Genomic DNA, 20936 nt, shown 5'->3' with positions numbered 1-20936 from the left:
AAACGCACACGTTCTGACCATCTTAGAGCGTTTTATCGCAGTAGAAGGCGGACGTGGAGTGCTGCTTAGAGCGCTCGGCTTGAAGAAACGTGAGCGCTGTTTGGTTCCCCACATCGACACGCAATTATTTGATGTTTGAGAATCGTTTAAAATTTCTGAAGATATTTAGACACGTCCAGCCCTTTCTCAAGCTAATAACTCTCGTTCGGAGTAGGAGCAACTGCCTGATATCCAGCAAAGCGCATCGTTAATGTTAATAAATGAGCCAGCACCTGCTTTCGCAAAACTCACTTAAACTGCATCGAACGATCTGGACAAGCTGAAGAATTGACTGAAGAGCAGACATAGGACCTGACCGCCAAAAAAATTGTGCTGACTACTGCAGTGCGAGCGTGGTTACGTAAACTTCCGAATAATATAAACACATGACTGCACTGATCTGCAAAACTGAAAGTTCAGGAGCAAGCGAATATGGCTTCAGCCTGATTGGTAACGCTTCTTCATTAATCCATAAACGTACCTGATGTAGCGACGAAGGATGATCAGTGGAACCCAAAAATACAGCCTCGTCTTTTTTCTTAACGATTTCTGTACGTTGTACGACACCAGAAAACCACTGCAAGGGAATAAAAAGAATGTATTCATTGGTTTTAACTTAAAAAGGGGCTTTCAGTGCTTTGGTTTTCCAAGGACACTTTATCCGCACAAGTTCGGTGCATACCTGATAAAGAGGAATGTTTCAACTGAAGGGAAAGCGTTCGCTATGAGTGTCGTCATAAAATCTTCCACGAGATCCACGACATTCATTATTGACCCTAAGAGGAGAGAGAGGTACGAGGGAAATGTAAGAGTGCTTTGCTTTCGCTAAGCGCAGCAGAGCGTATATAACTTGTGCTTACGAGCAATAGCTGCAGTGCGTAAGCGCGCACGCAAGCACACACACACGAACGCATGCACGCACGCACACACACTAAATTTGCATAGCAGATCCTACAGAAACCAGGTACGCTACTTTTTTATTAGAACGCAATCTTTCAATATAGTCTGTTGGGGGATGCGCTCATTGGCGTTGTAAAAAAAAAAAAAATTACCGACGATTACGTTACTTCCTAATGCGAAATTTGAGCGCAGCAAATAAGCTGTTTCACCTTTTCGATAGATTGAGGCAAAGAAATCGAGCAACACATGTATGCGCTATCACAGAATTTTTTTTTTTTTTTCACACGTATTCCTTTAACAAAGACTCCACTAACAGTTCTTGACAGTCATGAAGGAAGCTTTGTGGTCGGAGAAATAGACTGATATATGTTCGACTTGGTACACCAATGCTTGATTCTCAAAGACGAGATCTATACAAGTGCCTCGCGAGGTTGTCACAGCCGTGGGACGCGTTACGAGCGAGAGGAACGGGATGTTCTCCCGCATAAGTGTTAGGAAATTGCTGTTTGTCTTTATGTCAACATTAAAGTCCCATCGGTCGTCTCGCTCATGGCTCAGAAAGAACTGGCAGATAATTTCGCAGTGGCGAACGGCAGCGGCAATTTCGGCTCGGGCGGTGCACATATACAGATCCGCCGCCACCGATCTGGCTCTCTGATTGCCACCGCACAGGGCGAACGGCAGCGGCAATTTCGGCTCGGGCGGTGCACATATACAGATCCGCCGCCACCGATCTGGCTCTCTGATTGCCACCGCACAGGGGTTGCATTGGAGGAGGAGCGAAGAAAGGAATTAAGTTCGAGCCGGCGCTTTGACAACCGGAGACTCGCAGGAAGAGGGGGGAGGGGGGCGGCGTGTACACCCAGCGGCAAACGATGGGGGCAGAAGCGCGCGCAGCAAGCGGACAACACGATAAAGGGAGGAGGGAAGAGATAGCAGCGACTGACTGATGCCGCTGACGCCGATAGTGAGTCAACCCCAGCTGCGGAGTTGGTTTCAGGGACAACGCCGCCGATGCCGACACAAACAATAAGATACCCTCGCTTCCGCAGCGCTAAGAACCAGGTCTAGCCGTGGGAAGGTGGTCACGTATTCGTCGACGTGCCGGGGCCTACGTGAAATAACCGGCGCGTCGGCAACTGAAGAGCACCCTATCCGCCACACAAGAACAGGGGGGGGGGGGGGGGACCCTTTCCTCCTCTTTCTGCATGGCGGCGACGGTGTTCTATGCAGTCACGTTATCTTGACTCTCTAGCGGCGTCAGCGGCATCCAGCGGTATCAGTCGGTCGCTGCTAGCGCTGGGGGGATGAAAGGGGGGCGGAGCTGGTTACGAGGCCGACGACAACGCCGACGACGACGCGAAACCCAGGAACGGACGCCAAAGAGCTGCGCTCTAAAAAGGTAATTTGTGGTGTTTACCATTCCGACACTGCACAGTCGGGTTTGAGGAACGGAGTAGTGGAGGGCTCCGGATAAATTCTGATCACGTGGGGTTCCCTAACGTGCACCCACAATGCGCGGTAAACGAAGGCTTTTTGCACTGCGCCCCACTCGGAATGCGGCCGAGCTGAGTGGCTGTGGCACGGAGTTACTGAGCTACTGCGGGGGTCATTCGCGTCCTTGTTCTGCAAGGAGCTGTACATGCTGGATTGCTCACAATTATTAATTAGATCGTTCATGTTTTAATTACTGATTTACATGCAACGCAGAGCCGAAGATTATCCTCTAACAAGGATATTCCCACGCTACATAGTTAATTTCTACCAAAAATTGTGCATCGAAATGCCCGATATTCATTTTTAAATTTTTCTCCCCGTACTTTTCGCGTCAGAGACAACGTTCAAGAGTGGTACCAGTGCCTGTCGGGTCCGCGATGAGAAAAGCGTGGCCTAGCATCACCCACGTTGAGCTGTAGAACCGAAGCCCGTGCACAAACATCAGCTTTGAGTCAGCGGGGTCGCTTGGATCCGTCTTGAGCAATTTCTCGGTGTTATAAATGATCGAGAAACCCAATACGATGTTTTGCAGGTTACCTGTTATTTAAGAAGGAAGACAGCAATAACCGAATGTAAAGGGCACTCTTAAGGAAAGAAAGGCGACGAACAAAATGCTCGTTGCTTTCATTATGAAGAGCATCACAGCAACAAAACGTGTGTTTCTCGGACATAGCAGATATACTTAGATCATTTCAGTTTATTCATGCCTGTTTTGTATGGAAATATTTCACTGCCTTTTCGGCAACAATCCGCATCAAATTCAAATTGAAGTCTGGTGTTGGCTGTGATAGGAGTGCCTCGAATAGGATGCTTGTAATCAGTCCGACTGTCTGAAAAAGAAGGCATAGAAGCAAACATAGTGGGCTTCACAATAAAATTCTGTGAATCATTAAGTTTGCGCATTACAAATACTTATTAGTCAACTTCACCCACAACCCTTAAATAGTGGCCATGAAGTCACCATTTGGTCAAAAACAAGAGTTGTTGTTGTTGTTGCTGTTGTTGTAGATGATGATGATGATATTTGGGGTTATTGGCGCAAGGGCCAGGGATAGCCTAAGAGCGTCAAGAAATGGTATGAAGCAGTCCATCACGTGGTTTGGAACAAGAGTTCCTCGGAAGTTTCAGGACGAACCGAGATAATTCCATTATTGGTGGGGAGGAACCTTTGGTGTCACGTCATAATAAACATGTGGGAATTGTCTGCACTTCTTTCTACCAAGCAGAACGATCTGCTTTCGTACACCATATTGACAGAATATTATAGAGGGTGTTTCAGCGAACACTTTCAAAAATCCTTAAAGGTTGCCTGTGGCAGATATCACAATTCTAGTTCATGAGCTGGTCCACTCGAAGAGGCGGACATTACTTGCACAAAAATTTAGAATGCACAACCTACTAATCAACAAAAATTCACTAATTAAGTTTTTAACCAATTACCTCATGGCTAATATTGCAATGTACTAGTTCTAGCCATGGATTTCGCAAGGCGGATCCACGTGGAACGAATTCTGAGGATGACACCAGTTTCGAGATATTAATTCCCGATCTTTGCGAAGAAATGCATTGGTGTCCAATTTACTTGATTAACCAAACGTCGTTTAATGCATTGAAGCACAAATGTAAGAAATGGACTTGACTGAAGCTTATCACATCTATAAACTTGGCTCCGAGAGTGTGTGTAAGCACGCCATCGGTGTTCCTAACTAAGAAAGAGTTTGAATTCCTTGATCAATGTCGCCGTGTATAGTTAAACTGACTATCGTGTATATGATACGTTGTGGCTTGCGCATGTTCACTACGGACGTGGGGGACGTCGTTTTCATGAATAACCTTGAGTTGTTAGTCCAGCCACCTTCCTGTAGCTTTGCCTATGTGTTCGTCTCAATTTTTTCCCTTTTTCTAGTTTCCTGGAATTCTCCTACTTAACTCGTGCTAAGCCTAAGAAACAAAAAGCAAGTGCACGGCACGCCGATGCAGCCAATTCACTCTCCTCTTGAGCAAGCAAGAGTGCTTTTGCGATGAGCCTAACTGACTACTTCACAATCTTTTGTCCTCTAAAGGGATCGATTTAGGCGCCAGACCTGAAATGGAGAAGTTGCGGAGCGTAAGAAAAATGAAATTGATTTGTTTCCACGAAGGCAGATGCTCTAAGTTTATTTCTTTCCTGGGCACTAAAGTAAGCATGCGAGATTTTCAAAAGGAGCTGCTCGACTAAGCACTGGCGTGGAGCGACGTAAGTGCCCTCTAACTACTTGCAAATGAAGGATGTCTATTGTGCGCAGAATGGACGTATGAACAGGCGACGGTCGCGAACGGCCTCTGGTATGCTTTGCCATCCGCTCGCGCAACATGCTCGTCCTTCAGGCATTCTTTCAATAACGTGAACGCTGACACAGACTCGGGAGTTCTCGCATGTGGTCGCCAGGCAGATTCCTAAAATTTTCCATTGCCGTCACCTACGACCCGATCATACGACTGCATGCAGCCGTGATCAATCTTCGAAGCGTGTTTGCGGATGTTAACGTTGCTTTGCGCAAGCAGCTAGTCATATATAGATATATATATATATATATATATATATATATATGAATTTTGCATTAAATGTTCTGCCTTATAGGCGATACTTAAAACCTGCATAACATTTCTTTTCGAATAGCCTATTAGCCTCAATGGGAAAAAAAGAAAAGATAGTCTGAGTAGCTCATAGAATAGTGAACAGCATTTCCCGTCCACATAGGGCACTCGTGCATATTTTTTTAACACACGGCCTAAATTGCGCGTCACAATAAACGTCTGACAGAACATACGCAATCACGACGCTTGTACTGTCGCGCTAGAGTGCGAACCGACCCCGGCAACAGAAGAAGACGATTTCCATAATACGGAGGCTACCTCGCTACGTTGAGCTGCATGAAGGCCTTCGCCAGAAATGCGCCATTCAGGTTATATACCGTGGCCCATTTGTTGTAGGATTGTCCGGCTCATTCAGAGGCACGCTCACGGCTTACAGCCAAGTTCCCACACATAAGCCGAAAAGCATCGGAGAGTGCGGCCTGCAGCTTAGAAGAAATAAGTGGGCCAAGCCAGGGTGGCTGTGTGCGGTTCTGTCAAAGATGCCGGCGCGGACACAGGCAACTGCTATTTTCGTCGTGGGGAAACCACTGAGAAATGTAAACCAAAAGTCGTCCTTCATGGCACTAAGCCAACAGCAAACATCTGTTTTTATCTTTTCTTATCTTTATACCAGAATAAAGAAAGCTTAAGGCAAAACGCACTATTCTCGTCTATTAGAGGAGTGCAGCGGTTCGGGTTCGGCATTTAATGTGACAAACGTGAGCATTAGAAACTTCACTGGAAGGTTGCATACATTTTTTACAGCACCTTTTTTTGTGTCTTTCGGAACTCATGGCTGTTGTACGAAGTCTAAGCAACGCAACCATCGTGTATTTTTTTTCCTTTATTTGCCTTCGAAAAGTGAAGTTATGGAGTGGCCAAAAGCCGACACGGAGGATAATTGCCAAAAAAGCCATAAAGCTAGTTTCCTTTCCAGGTAGGTGCACGGGTATGTTACTGCTTTAATGCGACAGTATACCGAGGTTAGGAGTTGTAGTCGTCTGCCGTTAAAGAAAAAAACCAGCTTTTTATCGCTCGGCTTTTTCCTGTCAGATTGCGACAATAACCCAGCCGGAGTGTAGCTACTGTAAATGCTTGACAACGATGGAGGTTTGGAACTGCCTGCTCCACTTAAAGAATTGGAGATCACTGGGAAATGTCTTCCTCCTGCAGCGGACGTAAATAGGCCATTGGTGTTGCTGATGATGGAAGTTTTGGTCACAGTAAAGAAACCAAATTAGGATGCAAACCAAAATTCTGAGTTTCCTATCTTTATTGTTCATATTAAGACTTCGCAACTGGGGCGGTAGCTTTCGTTATTTATCTGTAGAGTTCAAGTTTTTCGCAATCTAATACGGCGTGGAAACATAATTAGGTAGTCATTATGAGACATGGATGAAGGAAAGAAAGGCCAGTGCTGTCTCATCAAGTGACCCTGCAGGGAAGTAACATTATTTTCATCACAGACCTTTCTCTTTCCCGTGCATTCTTTTCTTGAGAACAGTCCGTAACGCAACATCAGCCATCGTGCCCAACAGTACTAGAACTGCAACAGTGGCCAGCGTGTACCTAAATGGCAGGGGAAAGAAAACAGCATGTACATCAGCCGCTGCGCACTAATGTTTATTTATATTTGAGGTACGTTATCTAAGTCACGTGATTACTCTGATACTATCAGCTAGCGCTTCTCGCAGCCTAAAAAACGCGCGTTTCTCCTTTTCAGTGTACACTGGAAATTAGCCTAAAAAGCAGGTGTTCTTTTCTGGTAAATTGCCTTCAGGTTTGAAAGGGCACTGCCTTCCATTTTTGGTGAAATGAATAACGTTTGCTACGTTTTCAGACAGACAAAGGTATGGTAGCACCAAGGGATAAGCACTCCGTGGCTATCCGGCTGATAAGCAGAGGTCAGCGTTCGATTTACTAAATTTCAGCGCAACTCCACTAAAGCACAGGCGCGACACTTGCGAGGGGTAAACGTTGTTTCGGCAAACACCGCGCGCACGCGCGCCCAACTCACAATATGCCGGCCTGCCAGCCGAGGACCTTGGTCTCGCCCGCAGCCTTGCAGCCTCGCACGCGGGCCTTCATTCCTATCTTCTTGCCGACTGCAAAATAAATGTCGCGTCAGCGAGGCGCTCATTCCTGGGAGCACCGGGAGTGCACGAGGAAAGTGTCCAAAACAAAATAAAATAATGAATAGATAAGAAGGGATGCTATACCGCTGCAGAACACCTACCTATACCGAGCACGTTCGCAGTGCTTTCCGCGATTGCGAAACGTGGCTCCACCAGCAACGTTTCGCAAAGGTGTCCCGTGCTTGCCTAGTTTGTGCCCCGTTCTGGCTCTTTTCAATCGCACTGTAAGACGCCGTTAGTGGGTTGAACTTCCGCGTCGTATATAACACCGTTTCGAAACACCTGTTGCCGGAATGAAGGGCCGCTTATGCCCTTGGCTAATCCCACGCTATACCTCGCTGCCGTTTAAACGACAGCACCGACCAGTTATTCCGTGAAACTGATACCTTCCTTGGTATCAGGGTTTCCCGCTTTCATTTTAAACTGCTTATCTCGTTTGGGTCCGCGTGTTTTCGCGAGTGTAAACAGCGCATTTCACGTTTCCTCTCTTTATTTGGTTATTTCATTTACCGCGTATGTTAACGTTTGAAAGGCGCACGCATAAATCAAAGACCAAAAGCCCATTTTTTTTTTAAGTAGTTACTTGATTTCGTTCAACAATTTAGCGTTATGGAGAGACCGGCGACAAAATTGTTGCCCCCATTTCGATTATTATAAATAAATAAATAAATAAATAAATAAATAAATAAATAAATAAATAAATAAATAAATAAATAAAATTACCTTTGTAGGAGGCCTACCCATACATATCGTTGTAAGATACAAAAATTCTTATCTTGTGGACACATAATTGCCCCTCTAACTCGAATCCACTTTGCTGTAGTCAGGGTTGGGGAAACAGTGCACGGAAAACGTTAAGGAAATTAATTTGCCTTACTAGGAGTGCTTCATAAGCGAGTGTTTAACTACAGCGCATAGACGGCCGGTTTGTTTGAGTAAGAATAAAAGTACCATAACACCATTGTTTTTGTCTGATTTCCACTCACTAGTTTTGGCATGTCGTACCATGCTTTGAATGATAATAAGTTGACAAAAAAAAAAAGAAAGAAACACATGCTTTCGCGCCATAAGGCAATGAATACTAGTACATTCAACGAGCACCCACCAACTACGTTTTTTTTAGGCACTTTACAAATATGAGCCTACAAAGGATGCTCACCGTCTGCTACAGGAAAATGGGCCCGTATTCATAAAAACGTTTACGCTAGAATTGCTCGTAAAAGAAATTTCCGGTCAATCCTGACGCTGGATACATCATTAGCGAAGGCGACCGGCCAATGGCAAACAGAGCTTATGACACTATGAATTCGTAAGTGGTTTCGGTCCACGATCTGGTTATTGTGTGTAATGTAATGAGTGTTTTGTTGGTTGTCACTTGTACATGCCGCAAAGATCTCTGTGTACAGTGTCTTGAAGATTTGCTGTGTAACAAGTGTTGTCCTATACGAGTGTGTGGCTTTCTGCATATTTCTGCATTGTTACTGTACCTCGTAAAGTATGTTTTTAATGTGCTACTTTGGTGTCCAGAATTAGTATATCTTTCATGATGCCTTCTCCATCACAATTTCTGTACAGTGTCGGCACTGTATGCGGAAAATAGACTCATACGGAAACGCTGTATGCAATTGCTTGCTCCAATTCGGCGACGAGCAGAACCTAAAAGGAGTAAGAAAACGCACACACATCGTTATTTTTCAAGACAATTTACTTGTTTCGTGCGCTTCTTACTGATTGGTGTTCACCACACAAGAAAAGTTCAGGTTGGTTCATTCGTTATCAGCAGTACAACTGCCTTCAGAGCTGTACGTATACACATTGAACAACGGTGATCCCTGGCGTTTACACGAATTTAGAACTAACGTATGTCACGGAGTAGTAGTTCTCTTAAGACGCACCAAGGCGTGAATGAAAACATAAATCGTGGCTACATGAAACTTCAATAGACTGACATTCTTTCTTAAAGCCGGGGAATACAGCTCAACGTACGTGTGTTGATGATGTACGCAAGGTCTTCTGCAGAACAGGTGGACGGAATGCATGCCGACTGCCGGACGCCGTGGGCCATCTTGTTCTTAATCCATTTCAGTGGGTTCCTGTAGTCCTGCGCCGTGAGGGGAAAAATACTTCGTTTGAACCTAGGCTAGAATTAATATCGAGGTCATTGTGATTCTTGTTTACCGTAGCTATGAAGTTCCGTCTTCGCGACAGTAACATGAAAATGCCAGACCGAGTTATTCCCGTGATTAAGAATTCAGAAGCGTGCATGTCGGGCCACAATCGTGCGTGCCAGAAAATGAGTGTATCTTGGCAAGGAAGGACTAACCATCTGAGTGAATTGGCGACCAGCTATTACAAGGCGTACTATTTAAATGCAGCACTTAGAAGACTAACAAGCACAGCATGTCCAACGCCGCACTTGCATACCACTTAGGAACAATTTGCCGCTGTCAGCAACCTATAGTTTGAACAAACAGAAAAGAAACTAGTTAGTATCTCTTCTTATTTTTAAGTCTGCGCAAATTGAAACTCTTCTGGATCCAGTTCACATCAGGTCCATAAGAGAGTGCAGAAAACGGATGGCAGTAAGTATTCGAAGTTCCTAAGTCTGACGTTCCGTAGTGGTGGGGGCTCACTATGTAAACGTTCGCCTCATTTAACCAGAAAAGCGAGCCTCAGGACGCTTGTACGAGCATCTACCATTTAATCGCAACATCAAGCCTTGTTTCTCAATTCTATATACAAATACAGAAACGATACAAAACTTACTTGTGCAAACAACACTATAAGGAGCGTTTGTTTCGTTGGTATAGTCTATAAAAAGTTGGCGATTAGTGGCACTCTTGGAATGCGCATTTATATTGCTGAATGACGCAATTAGAAATAACTATCTCGATGTGTGGTGGACATCAGCATCAATAACCATTCATGGGTAAATACTTTGTCTTTAATTCGAACGCCGCTATAATTTTACGACTGCGCCCATATTAATCAGAAACAGTGGATTATCACCTTCTGTTCATAACTTATTTATGTGCAGAGTAAAATAACCTAAAGCAGGCGCAGATTGCAACAAAATAGCTATAATTCGTTTAGCGAAAGGGTCCGATGAGGCGTAGCTCTTTGGCGCACGTGATGAGGAAGGAAGCATACAGCTGAAATCCCTGGGGCATGGAAGCGCTTGTAAGGCAATACCGCACTGCGTTGCAACACTGCACGTACCAATGTGCACAGAAGCTTGCAGCGGGCCACCCCCGGCAAAGCAGGCATTGTGACTTTGCATGGCGGGCATTTTTCCTTCCGCAGCCTGTGACTCGAGGAAAAAGGAAACGCGAACGCAGACATTTGTGCCACCTCGATATGTGGTGTTGCTCGTTAGGGAATTCTAGATAGCTGTCCTTCGGGGAAAAAAAAAAAGAAAACTCTCTTCCAGTTCGAGGATCATTAAGGAGGCTTCAGGTTGGAGGAGCTCCAAGAATATGCGCGCCCACCGGGCAATGCGGGCCGCGCACGCAAGCTGCTGAATTAAATAAACCCAAGCCGTGATTGCGAACGGTGCGCTTTCCTTTGACAATTATGCCGATAATAACCCACCATGTGCTGAGTCGTGAGTAGCCTGCTCGTTTGCCTCTTTGTTTTATCACGCGCGCAGACTGAAAAGAAAAAGAAAAAGAAAAAGAAAGGAACAGAAGAAAGGAGACAACAAAAAGTAGAAGTAAAGCGAGTCCGGCAGGTCGCGTGATTTGGCGGATTTCTTGATGGCACTATTCAGCAAGCTATAGTCGTGGCCGCGGATCACGAACTGTAGCTGGCGCGGACCTGCATGTTGAATAACGACCACGTAGCGCCGTTTAATGACGCGGAGGGGGTGGGGGTGGCATCCGCGCGGCCCGATAGGGCCATGTAACACCATCCATCTCGTCCAGACTGGCACACGTGCCATTGTCTTGAAAGGCGAAGAAAGAATAAGAGGCTCGCATTTTGCTTCTCTGCTTATAAGTGTTTCCTCTGAATGCATTTCGCAGGTGACCAAGAGTAGCCGTGTGTATTCCGAGCGGTAGTACTCTGAAGGGCCTATCTGCACTTCGTCAGCGTATGAGCGAGCACGGGTATGCGGTCCAGTTTGCTCGTTTCTGTGCAGTCCTGTTCAGGGATGTGCACTAGACCGCAACATGTGAACCGTGCAACTTGTCCTTCTTTTGATCTTTTTTTTACGTATCCGCGTTCAGATGGGCCACATGTAGCCTACAGCAATGTAGTGCAGCGATGTTAACCTTGGGATTCCGCACGAAGGCCGGGCTCATTAGGAGGCTGCAAGGGCACCAAATGCATTACCTCGGAAATGACGAAGCCGGCCGCGGGAGTAGATAAAGTGAAGTAGTAGTTTTCAGCAGCCTCGAAAGCCAGCGGAAAACCAAGCGCCGACCTCAGGATACACAAGGTGATAGCACATTTTAACAGCTCGTGTCGTCTGAACAGCGCGCTCAAGACGAAAGGCTACAGTATAAGCGGAAGCTCCTCGAGGGGCACAGTTTTTTCCCATGACGTAACAGAATTGCATCATTTGTGCTAATCGTATAGTCACGTCATGCTCTTTACGTTAATTGTGATAATTGCTTGTATACGTTTCTGCATGCAAAGCGCAGACGCGGTGACTGCTCCAAAGTGCGCTTGCGCGGCCAGTTGAGCGCAGCCCCCCCCCCCCCCCCCCGCCCTCCTTTACTCGCACTGTCCAGTATACCTGTGCAACACCTCCTGATCAACGACTACACTCAGCGCCATTGCTTCAGCCATCGGGATTGGAGACGACGACAGCCACTCGTAACCCCACGTGTGTCGTCATCCACAGCAGCACCGCCATTTCGTTGCACAGCGAGAGGCGTGAGTGTAGCTGCTCGCGCTCAGAAGCGAAGTTTCCATAGATTGCCCCGGCAGAGAGCCAACACAGCGCATAGCGAATGCTAAGGAAGCACAGAGACCCCTTTGGTATTTCGGTTATAATGAAGACGAAAAAAAGTATGTCGGACATCTAGAGATTTAAGGAGCGAAGCGGTCGCTCATTCAGTTGAGAGAAATATCGATACATGATAGGACGAATGATACTCGTCGAGCCAGTAAAGCTGGGAAGCCGGGCCCACGAGCTATACTTTATAACGTTCCCTTAGCCATTGGCGTTTGTGTAGAACTCTGGGCGAAATATTTTCCAATTCAAACAAGCGTTTTGGCTTTCCGAAGATTCCCACCGAGACCTCCAGCTACTCCACTACGCGGCGGTCGCCACAGACCGCGGTACAGGCACTGACCCTCAGATATCCCTTCTCCTGGAACCTGGCCACCATTTTGGTGATGAAGGTGCTGTTCTTGAAGTTCATGTAGACGGTGCAGAAGCGGCCGGTGAAATCTCGCTCGCCGTACATGTTGTCGACGCTGGTGGCGAGGCACTCGTCGAAGTTGCCCAAGTCACCGATTGTGCCCACCAGCAGACCCGACGCCACTTTGCCCGAGGCGTCCAGCACTGCGCGGGAGGAACGAGAAGGACGCATGTATACAAGTATGGGTGCAATTCTCTGGTGACAAACATACCAGGGGATTTTCGGTATTAGAAACAGACTTACATGGATCTTCTGTGGCAGACCGTGCGATTCTGTCGCAGCTGAACTACATGAAGAGGTGGAACTTGCACCAGAAATAGCAGTGCGATGCTAGATGATTAACATTTTCACTAATGAACTATTTAATAATATTTTAAGGGCAGGGAGAAAAAGACTGTACGTCATATGGGTTAGTAATTGATCAAGTCCCTCATTTAAGATGCTCGCTGGCCGGCTCACCATTGCCGATTCGATGTAACCGGCCAGGTACTGTTGATCGCCAGCTTATATTGTCTGAGTCAGCCACTCGCACAAGCCGCGGGCAGGCTGACCTTGGCTTCGGAGGGTAGTCATGGAGGCTGAGGTACACATTTCCATAAATTATGTGCTCTTAGGGTGCCCATTGCAGTTGTTTGCACTTTGGTGGGCGATCTGTTACCAATGTGCCCATGAAGTGGTTCCCCAACGACGTTAATAAAGTATTCGTTAGTGCGAGCCTGATACGTGCCCCAGCTGCGAAAGTTAAGCCGAGCAGTATTGAAGTCCATATCTAGTTAACAAAAATACTGTGTTTAGCGATAGTTTCGAGCAATATGTCCTCCATGTTAGTGGCGAAATTTCTTGATGTTCGAGTTAACACTTATCTGCGCTGTATTTTCAGTGCTTATAAGTGTTTAATGAAACACTGCATTCCGAAGATATACAAGTTTCTAGAAACTGGTGCGAACCACAGTGTTTCTGCTAAACGGATATTACTTCGTTACTGCTCGACTTAAATTCCGCAGCGGGGACATGTCGCCTAATATGAATAATCAAAGTTAATTAATGAAACTATGTTAATTAGTTAACATCGCACTCCAATTTCTCGTGCAGGTATATTTGCCTGTTTATCTAATCTAGCTGTCACATACAACACACACACACATGTGATAGTGCTACCGTCTTTGGGCATTTGTTTACACTTCACCGCTACGCCCTCTGAGCATCATGCATTAATCCAACGTTGCGTGTAGTTGCTCAGCAAATTACACGTTTTCAGCACTAAGAATAATGGCGACATCTTTGTTATTGAAGTGATTATATACGGGGTGACCTTCTTTTAAGGTTTCGGGAATATTTAAAAATCGCCTGTGACCGATACAATGATTCTTCTCCTTGAGCTGGGTTATTCGAACTGGCGGACATTAATAGAACAAGAAATCGAAACACTAACTCATAACTACCTTTTTAAATAATTACGTTACGGCACACATTGCAGTTACAAATTGTAGCCGGTGAGCTGCAAGACGTATCCACTTGAAGTGAAGCTCCAGGATGGCACCAGTTTCGAGACATTATTTTCCAAAGTGTGGGGGGAAATGTAGGAACGCTCCAGTTACTTGTCGACTTCAATACATAAAAGAGCGGTGTTAAAAAAGTAAGTGGAACAGCAGTGCATTTTTACAGCTTGTTTGGCGGTGCATATCTCCAAACTGGCGTCATGCTGGAAAGTTATTTCAAGTGGATACGCCTTGCAAATTCACTGGCTAGAATTCATAAATTTCGAGATGTGCCGTAAATTAACTAAGAAGTTAATTAGCGAATTTTTAAAATTAGTTGAGTAGGTGTGTCGATTTATAGTGCAAGTAATTTATTTATTTATTTATTTATTTATTTATTTACACGTACTGCAGCCCAGAAGGGCTATTGCAGGAGTGGGTGAATACAAAATGTGGAAAAAAACAAAAAAACAAATCACCATACAAAAGAAGCATATGTGAGTAACGTGGCTAAAGGGAGCACTCAATAGCTCCCCAAATTCTCTATGTGGTAAACAACGGATAGAACCAGGCAGGTCATTCCAGAGTTCAATTGTCCTAGGAAAAAAACTGTATTTAAAAGTATTGGTGCGAGCGAAAATGACAGATAAGTTTAAGTCATTGCTGTTTCTCGTGATTAGGGGCTTTGCACGGGTCAAATATGTGTTTGGGAAACATAATGTGGAGAGTAAAATAGAGAGTGTAGAAGTTTCAGGGAATTACTGTGACGACGGTGGGAAAGAGGGTTTAAACCGAGCATATGCAGATGAGATGACGGTGAAAACATTATCTCATAACGGCGGTATATGAAACGAACCGCCTTTTTGTTTACAGATTCAATTTTGTGGATGTCCGAAATTTTGTAACTGTTCCATATGGTAGCCGCATATTCAAGAATAGGTCTTACAAGCGTTTTGTATGTAATGAGTTTAGTTTCTTTGGGGCAGCACGTAGGGTTCGGGTTAGGTAACTAAGTTTTTTTAGTGCTTTGGTTGCAAGTTGTTAGAATATGTTCTGACCAGGATAACCTTGGAGTGAAAAGGAGGCCTAAATACTTATATTCATAAGCGCACTGCAGAGAAGTGGATTTATAGGAGTAATTGAAATATGAGCAATTAGCACGCTTGTGAAAGGACATGGCGACTGTTTTTTTAAATTTAATGTTCCCTTCCCTGAGTAATCTAGCTCAAGGACTAAAATTATGTTATCGGCAACAGGTGACATGCACGAGCTCCATCGCGGCGTTGCTGCCAAAATTAACATTAAAGAACAGTGAACAGTAAAAGACAGAGGCTAGAACATCTATCCTGCCGTACTACCGGGACAGAAACCAGCCCAAAACTCAGTCGTGTCCAATGAGAAAGGGCGTTTATCAACAAGATTTATATTTATATTTATATTTTATTATAGTAATATTGTACGTTCCAGCAAATACAACATAAGTTGTACGATACAGCGTCCCAAAGTTAACCACTGTCAGGGGGATACCCTAGGAGGCAGCAGACATAATAAAATAATTAATTTTTTTCTTGACTCAGCGATTATCGCATTCTGTTTCTGACCAAAAGGCAAGTGTTGGTTCCCTGCTGCGCAATTTGAAAGGGGCCGCAATTTAGGGATGTTCAAATATTTAAACTTGGGTAGCGATTTCGGCTAGTTAGCTTTCAATTGTGTATCTTTGACATTAGCGCAACTCAGAATGAGTGCAGGAATATAGAAGAAAAATAATCGGTACAAAGGAAGTCGCTAAACTTTCAACTGTTTACCACGTGACATCTGAATTGCCTTTATACAAAGTGAACAGAACTTTAATGAGGAAATTTAAATTGCACAACGCTGCTTTCGCCATATTTTCTTGACAATATTGTTACAGGAAGAAAGCAGGCCCACGAGTGTAAAATAATGTATATTTACAACTGAGGTATATGGCGTTCAGGCAACTGCCAGACTTCGTCTTCCTCTAGCCCAATTCAACTTCTTCCTTCTCTTCACCGTAACATCACCCTCCCGGCGGAGTAGCTCCGTCCCGGTGCAAGTTATAGAACCTCACTTAATGGGGGGACATAGGGCTTGAGCCTGACGACGTGAACAATATCGCTTGTGACGTTTGGAGGCACTGAAGGCTGACCGGCTGGGGCGATCTCGTATGTCACGTCGGACAGTTGGCGTAAAATCTGGTACGGACCAGACTAACTCGAAAGTAGTTTTTCCGACAAGCCGACGCGACGTGAAGGCGTCCAGAGAAGGACAAGGGAACCAGGTGAAAAATGGGAGTCTCGGTGCCGAAGGTCGTAGCGTCGCTTTTGAGAAGCTTGCGAGACTGTGAGGCGATGACGGGCGACTTCTCGGACCTGGGCGGCTAAGTCAACAGCATCGCGAGCGTAACCAGTGCTGGGTGATTGTACTGCGGAAGGTAGCAACGTGTCAAAGGGCACGTTGTGGTTGCGGCCACAAGGTGGGGTTGCGGCCATACAACAGGTAAAATGGTGAAAATCCGGCAGTGTCGTGACGAGACGAGTTGTATGCGAAAGTGATGTATGGTAAAGCGACGTCTCAGTCGCGGTGATCGTCGGAAATGAACATGGACAGCATTTCAGTTAGCGTGCGGTTGAGTCGCTCGGTGAGGCCGTTCGTTTGAGTATGGTGCGCGGTAACAATCTGGTGTTCTGTAGAACAGGAGCGGAGCAGATCATCGATGACCTTCGATAGAAAGTAGCGGCCGCGATCCGTCAGCAACTGGCGAGGGGCGCCGTTGTGCAGGATGACGTCGTATAGTAAGAAGTCGGCGACATCTGTAGCGCAGCTGGTTGGTAGCGCTCGCGCGATGGCATATCTCGTGGCATAGTCGGTTGCTACAGCAATCCATTTGTTTCCTTTGATGGAAATTAGAAAGGGGCCAAGGAGGTCTAGGCCCACACGGAAGAAGGGCTCTGTAGGGATACCAATTGGTTGCAGCAAACCAGCGGGAGGCATAGCAGGCGTCTTCCGGCGCTGACACAGGTCGCAAGAAGCGACATAACGGCGCACAGAGCGATAAATGCCGGGCCAGAAGAAGTGGCGCCGCAGGCGGTTGTATGTACGAGTTATGCCCAGATGTCCAGCAGTAGGAGCGTCGTGAAGTTGCTGGAACACGGCGAGTCGAAGGTGCTTGGGAACGACTAGGAGGAGCTCCGGGCCGTCAGGACGAACTCTACGACGGTATAAAGTTCCATCGCGCAAGGTGAACATCCGAAGGGACGGGTCATTGGGCGAGGAGCTTAGGCTTTCCACAAGTGTTCGAAAAACAGGATCTTTGCACTGCTCGACGCCAATATGGAGGAAGCCGGAGAGGGATAGAACACTGATGTCAGAGTCTGCATCGGTGTCGTCCGGTTGATCCACGGGATTGCGGGACAGGCAGTCAGCGTCTTTATGCAGGCGCCCTGACTTATACATAATAGAAAATGTATATTCTTGTAGACGCAATGCCCAACGTGCAAGTCGTCCAGTTGGGTCCTTCAAAGAGGAGAGCCAGCAGAGGGCGTGATGATCGGTTACAACGCAGAAGCTCCGACCGAAAAGGTACGGCCGAAATTTCGCGACCGCCCATACGAGCGCGAGACATTCTCTCTCAGTAATGGAGTAATTTCGCTCGGGCGTGGAAAGAAGGCGGCTAGCGTAAGCGATGACACGGTCTTGGCCCTGTTGACGCTGAGCGAGGACAGCGCCGATGCCATGACCACTCGCGTCAGTTCGTACTTCAGTGGGCGCAGAAGGGTCAAAGTGTGACAGAATTGGGGAAGTTGTAAGCCGCTCAATCAGGGTAGAGAAGGCTTTCTCCTGCAGAGGTCCCCAAGAGAAAGAGACGCCTTTCTTGAGAAGGCCAGTGAGAGGGTGAGCGATGTCGACAAAATTTTTCACAAATCGTCGGAAATAAGAGCATAAGCCCAGAAAACTATGGACATCGTTTGTTGAACAAGGTACAGGAAAATTTCGCACAGCGTGAACTTTCTGTCGATCAGGTTGGATTTCGGCGGCGTTTACGAGATGGCCGAGTATGTTAATTTCACGGCGACCGAAATGGCACTTGGAGGAGTTTAGCTGAAGGCCAGCCCTGCGAAACACGGAGAGTATGGTTGTGAGGCGCCGCAGATGGCTATCAAAGTTCGGCGAAAACACAATCACATTGTCGAGGTAAGAGAGGCATGTAGACTACTTCAAGCCGCGCAAGAGAGAGTCCATCATGCACTCGAATGTAGCTGGCGCATTGTACAATCCAAAGGGCATGACTTTAAATTGGTACAGACCGTCCGGTGTGACGAAGACGGTTTTCTCGCGGTCCATCTCATCGACGCTAATCTGCCAATAACCGGAGCGGAGGTCAATTGATGAAAATTATTGGGATCCGTGAAGGTAGTCAAGAGAGTCATCAATGCGAGGCAGGGGATAAACGAGTGTGCGAGCAGGCCCACGAGTGTAAAATAATGTATATTTACAACTGAGGTATATGGCGTTCAGGCAACTGCCAGACTTCGTCTTCCTCTAGCCCAATTCAACTTCTTCCTTCCCTTCACCGTAACAATATATCGTATACACTGCGGCTGTATACAGATGAGTAGCATACAAAGTAAGAGAAAAAAAATCGTGTGTCGGACTATATGACAGCTTTATTTGAAGTTAACGAACAAGTCACAGGTTGTGCAGACTTGCTTCCAAAAGTCCTCACACAGCCATTATCAGACTGAGGCCGCATGGAAAACACATGAAGTAGTATATATATATATATATATATATATGTACAAATGAAAACGACGAAGTACGTTAATAGTGCTTACAATATATATATATATATATATATATATATATATATATATATATATATATATATATATATATATATTGTAAGCACTATTAACGTACTTCGTCGTTTTCATTTGTACATAGCCATCATCATCTTCCCTGTTCTTCCAATTCTTCGCGCGTGAGCTGGGGCGTCGCCTTTTTTGGAATAAACAGCGCTGGACAGCTTGATCGGTCTCGGTATTATAAAGTGGTGGAGGTACGTCCAGACCCCGACGTCCTCTCGCGTTCCCGTCCTCCCTGGAGCTCCGTTCCGGTCGCCGCCTGCACCCAGCTACCCCTACAACAATGGACACTTCCAACCGCGGCCCTTCCGGCGCCTCTAACCCTACCACACAGACGACCCCGCCTGCGGCGCCCTCTTGGATTGTGACGAGCCCTCAGCGCGATCCCCCTGTCTTTGCGGGACTCCGCGGTGATGACGTCGACGATTGGATCGACCACTACAACCGCGTGAGTTCTTGCAACAAGTAGAACGACACCCAGAAATTGAGGCACGTCGCCTTCTACTTGACCGGTGTTGCAAAGACGTGGTATTTCAACCACGAATCCGACATCGCGGATTGGTCCACGTTTACCTCCAAGCTGCGGCAAATCTTCGCTTCCTCGTCTGGCCGTGCAGAAGTCGCCAAACAGAAGCTGGGAACGCGCCGCCAACTTCCCCAAGAGTCTTACACCTCATACATAGAGGATGTCTTGGCTCTGTGCCGCCGTGCGAATCCTAGCATGACGGAAGTCGAACGCGTTCGCCACATCTTAAAAGGCATTGGGCCTGTCGCGTTCAACGCCTTAATCGTGCAAAATCCGGCTTCTGTCCAAGACATCACTTCAACGTGTCAACGCCTCGACGAGCTGCAGTCTATTCGTCTTCCACATGACAGCAGCGATCCTCAGGTTCCCCATTCTCCAGATCTACGTGCTCTTATCCGCACCATCATCCGCGAAGAGCTTCAACTTCAAGACCTAAGGCGTCCACCTGCTGCCTGCGCCCCAACCCCCACCTTCGGCTTGCGCGAGGTCGTAAAGCAGGAGTTGACAGCGATGACTACACCCACGACGCATCTTGCTCCGGTAGCGCGCTCCACACCTACCTACGCGGATGTTGTTTCGCTACCCACCCCTACCGTGACCTCCGTGCCTACTGGCGTTTCCTATGACCATTTGGCTTCGATGGGAACCAGAGCACTTGCTGCGCCATCGTACCCTCAGTGGCGTCCACCTCGTCCGGTTTGTTTTTACTGTGGTATACGCGGCCATATATCTCGCTTCTGCCGCCGTCGCCAGCAGGATGAAAGACGAGGCTATGCTGAGCACGAAAGAGACCGCACTCGCCGATCAGACGACTACTATCCCGGATCGTACTCGTTCCCTCAACAGCGTTCTCCATCTCCTCCAACTGCTCCCAATCTGCCTCATAGTTCCCGTTCGGCCAGACGTCGTTCTCCATCGCCTTACCGGCGCTCTACATCACCGCTTCGCCCCACTTGCTATCTTGTCGACCAGCACTCGGAAAACTAACTGTTGCAGTTTTTGGAGGGGAAACTGCTTCTTATCGGTCTTCAAAAATTCCTCCTGTTCGCCCGGCCAACATGCTTTCTGTGACTGTCGAAGGTGTTCCCGCGTCAGCTCTCATCGATACCGGTGCCGCGGTTTCTGTTCTTCGAAGTGATCTGTGTTCCCGGCTCCGTAAAGTAAAAATGCCTTACCTCGGACCTATCTTGCGTGGTGCTAATAATGCATTCGTTCACCCCGACGGACAGTGTACTGCTCGTGTTCTCATCGACGGCATACGCCACCACATCGAGTTTATCATCCTTCCAACGTGTATCCATGAACTTATACTGGGTTGGGACTTTCTACATTCTGCTTCATCCGTCATTTCATGTAGAGAGGAAATTGTCCACATCACGGATACAGAGCTTGAACCTGTTACGGACTCTTCACTTTCATGCGTGAACTTGGCCATCGCTGCAGACTACGTCCTGCGTCCTGCTCACGAAGACGTTGTAGCCGTAACATCCAGT

At 46.7% G+C, this 20936-nt stretch overlaps 1 protein-coding gene across 1 annotated transcript in view; it reads right to left on the bottom strand.

The window, feature by feature from the left end:
• Positions 1 to 20936, bottom strand: part of LOC126547811 (nose resistant to fluoxetine protein 6-like) — an 86874-nt gene that overhangs the window by 22920 nt on the left and 43018 nt on the right. The window contains exons 2-8 of the mRNA XM_050195798.2: positions 12488 to 12699; positions 9174 to 9288; positions 7070 to 7157; positions 6521 to 6621; positions 2794 to 2973; positions 722 to 815; positions 521 to 616 (exon numbers count right to left, since the gene is read on the bottom strand). Coding sequence (XP_050051755.1) covers positions 521 to 616; positions 722 to 815; positions 2794 to 2973; positions 6521 to 6621; positions 7070 to 7157; positions 9174 to 9288; positions 12488 to 12699 — 886 coding nt within the window. The remainder of the gene's footprint in view (positions 1 to 520; positions 617 to 721; positions 816 to 2793; positions 2974 to 6520; positions 6622 to 7069; positions 7158 to 9173; positions 9289 to 12487; positions 12700 to 20936) is intronic.

This window comes from Dermacentor andersoni, chromosome 1 (assembly GCF_023375885.2).
Source record: "Dermacentor andersoni chromosome 1, qqDerAnde1_hic_scaffold, whole genome shotgun sequence".
NCBI lineage: Eukaryota > Metazoa > Arthropoda > Arachnida > Ixodida > Ixodidae > Dermacentor > Dermacentor andersoni.
The sequence above is the reverse complement of the archived record's forward strand: the minus strand, read 5'-3'. Positions and strand labels throughout refer to the sequence as shown.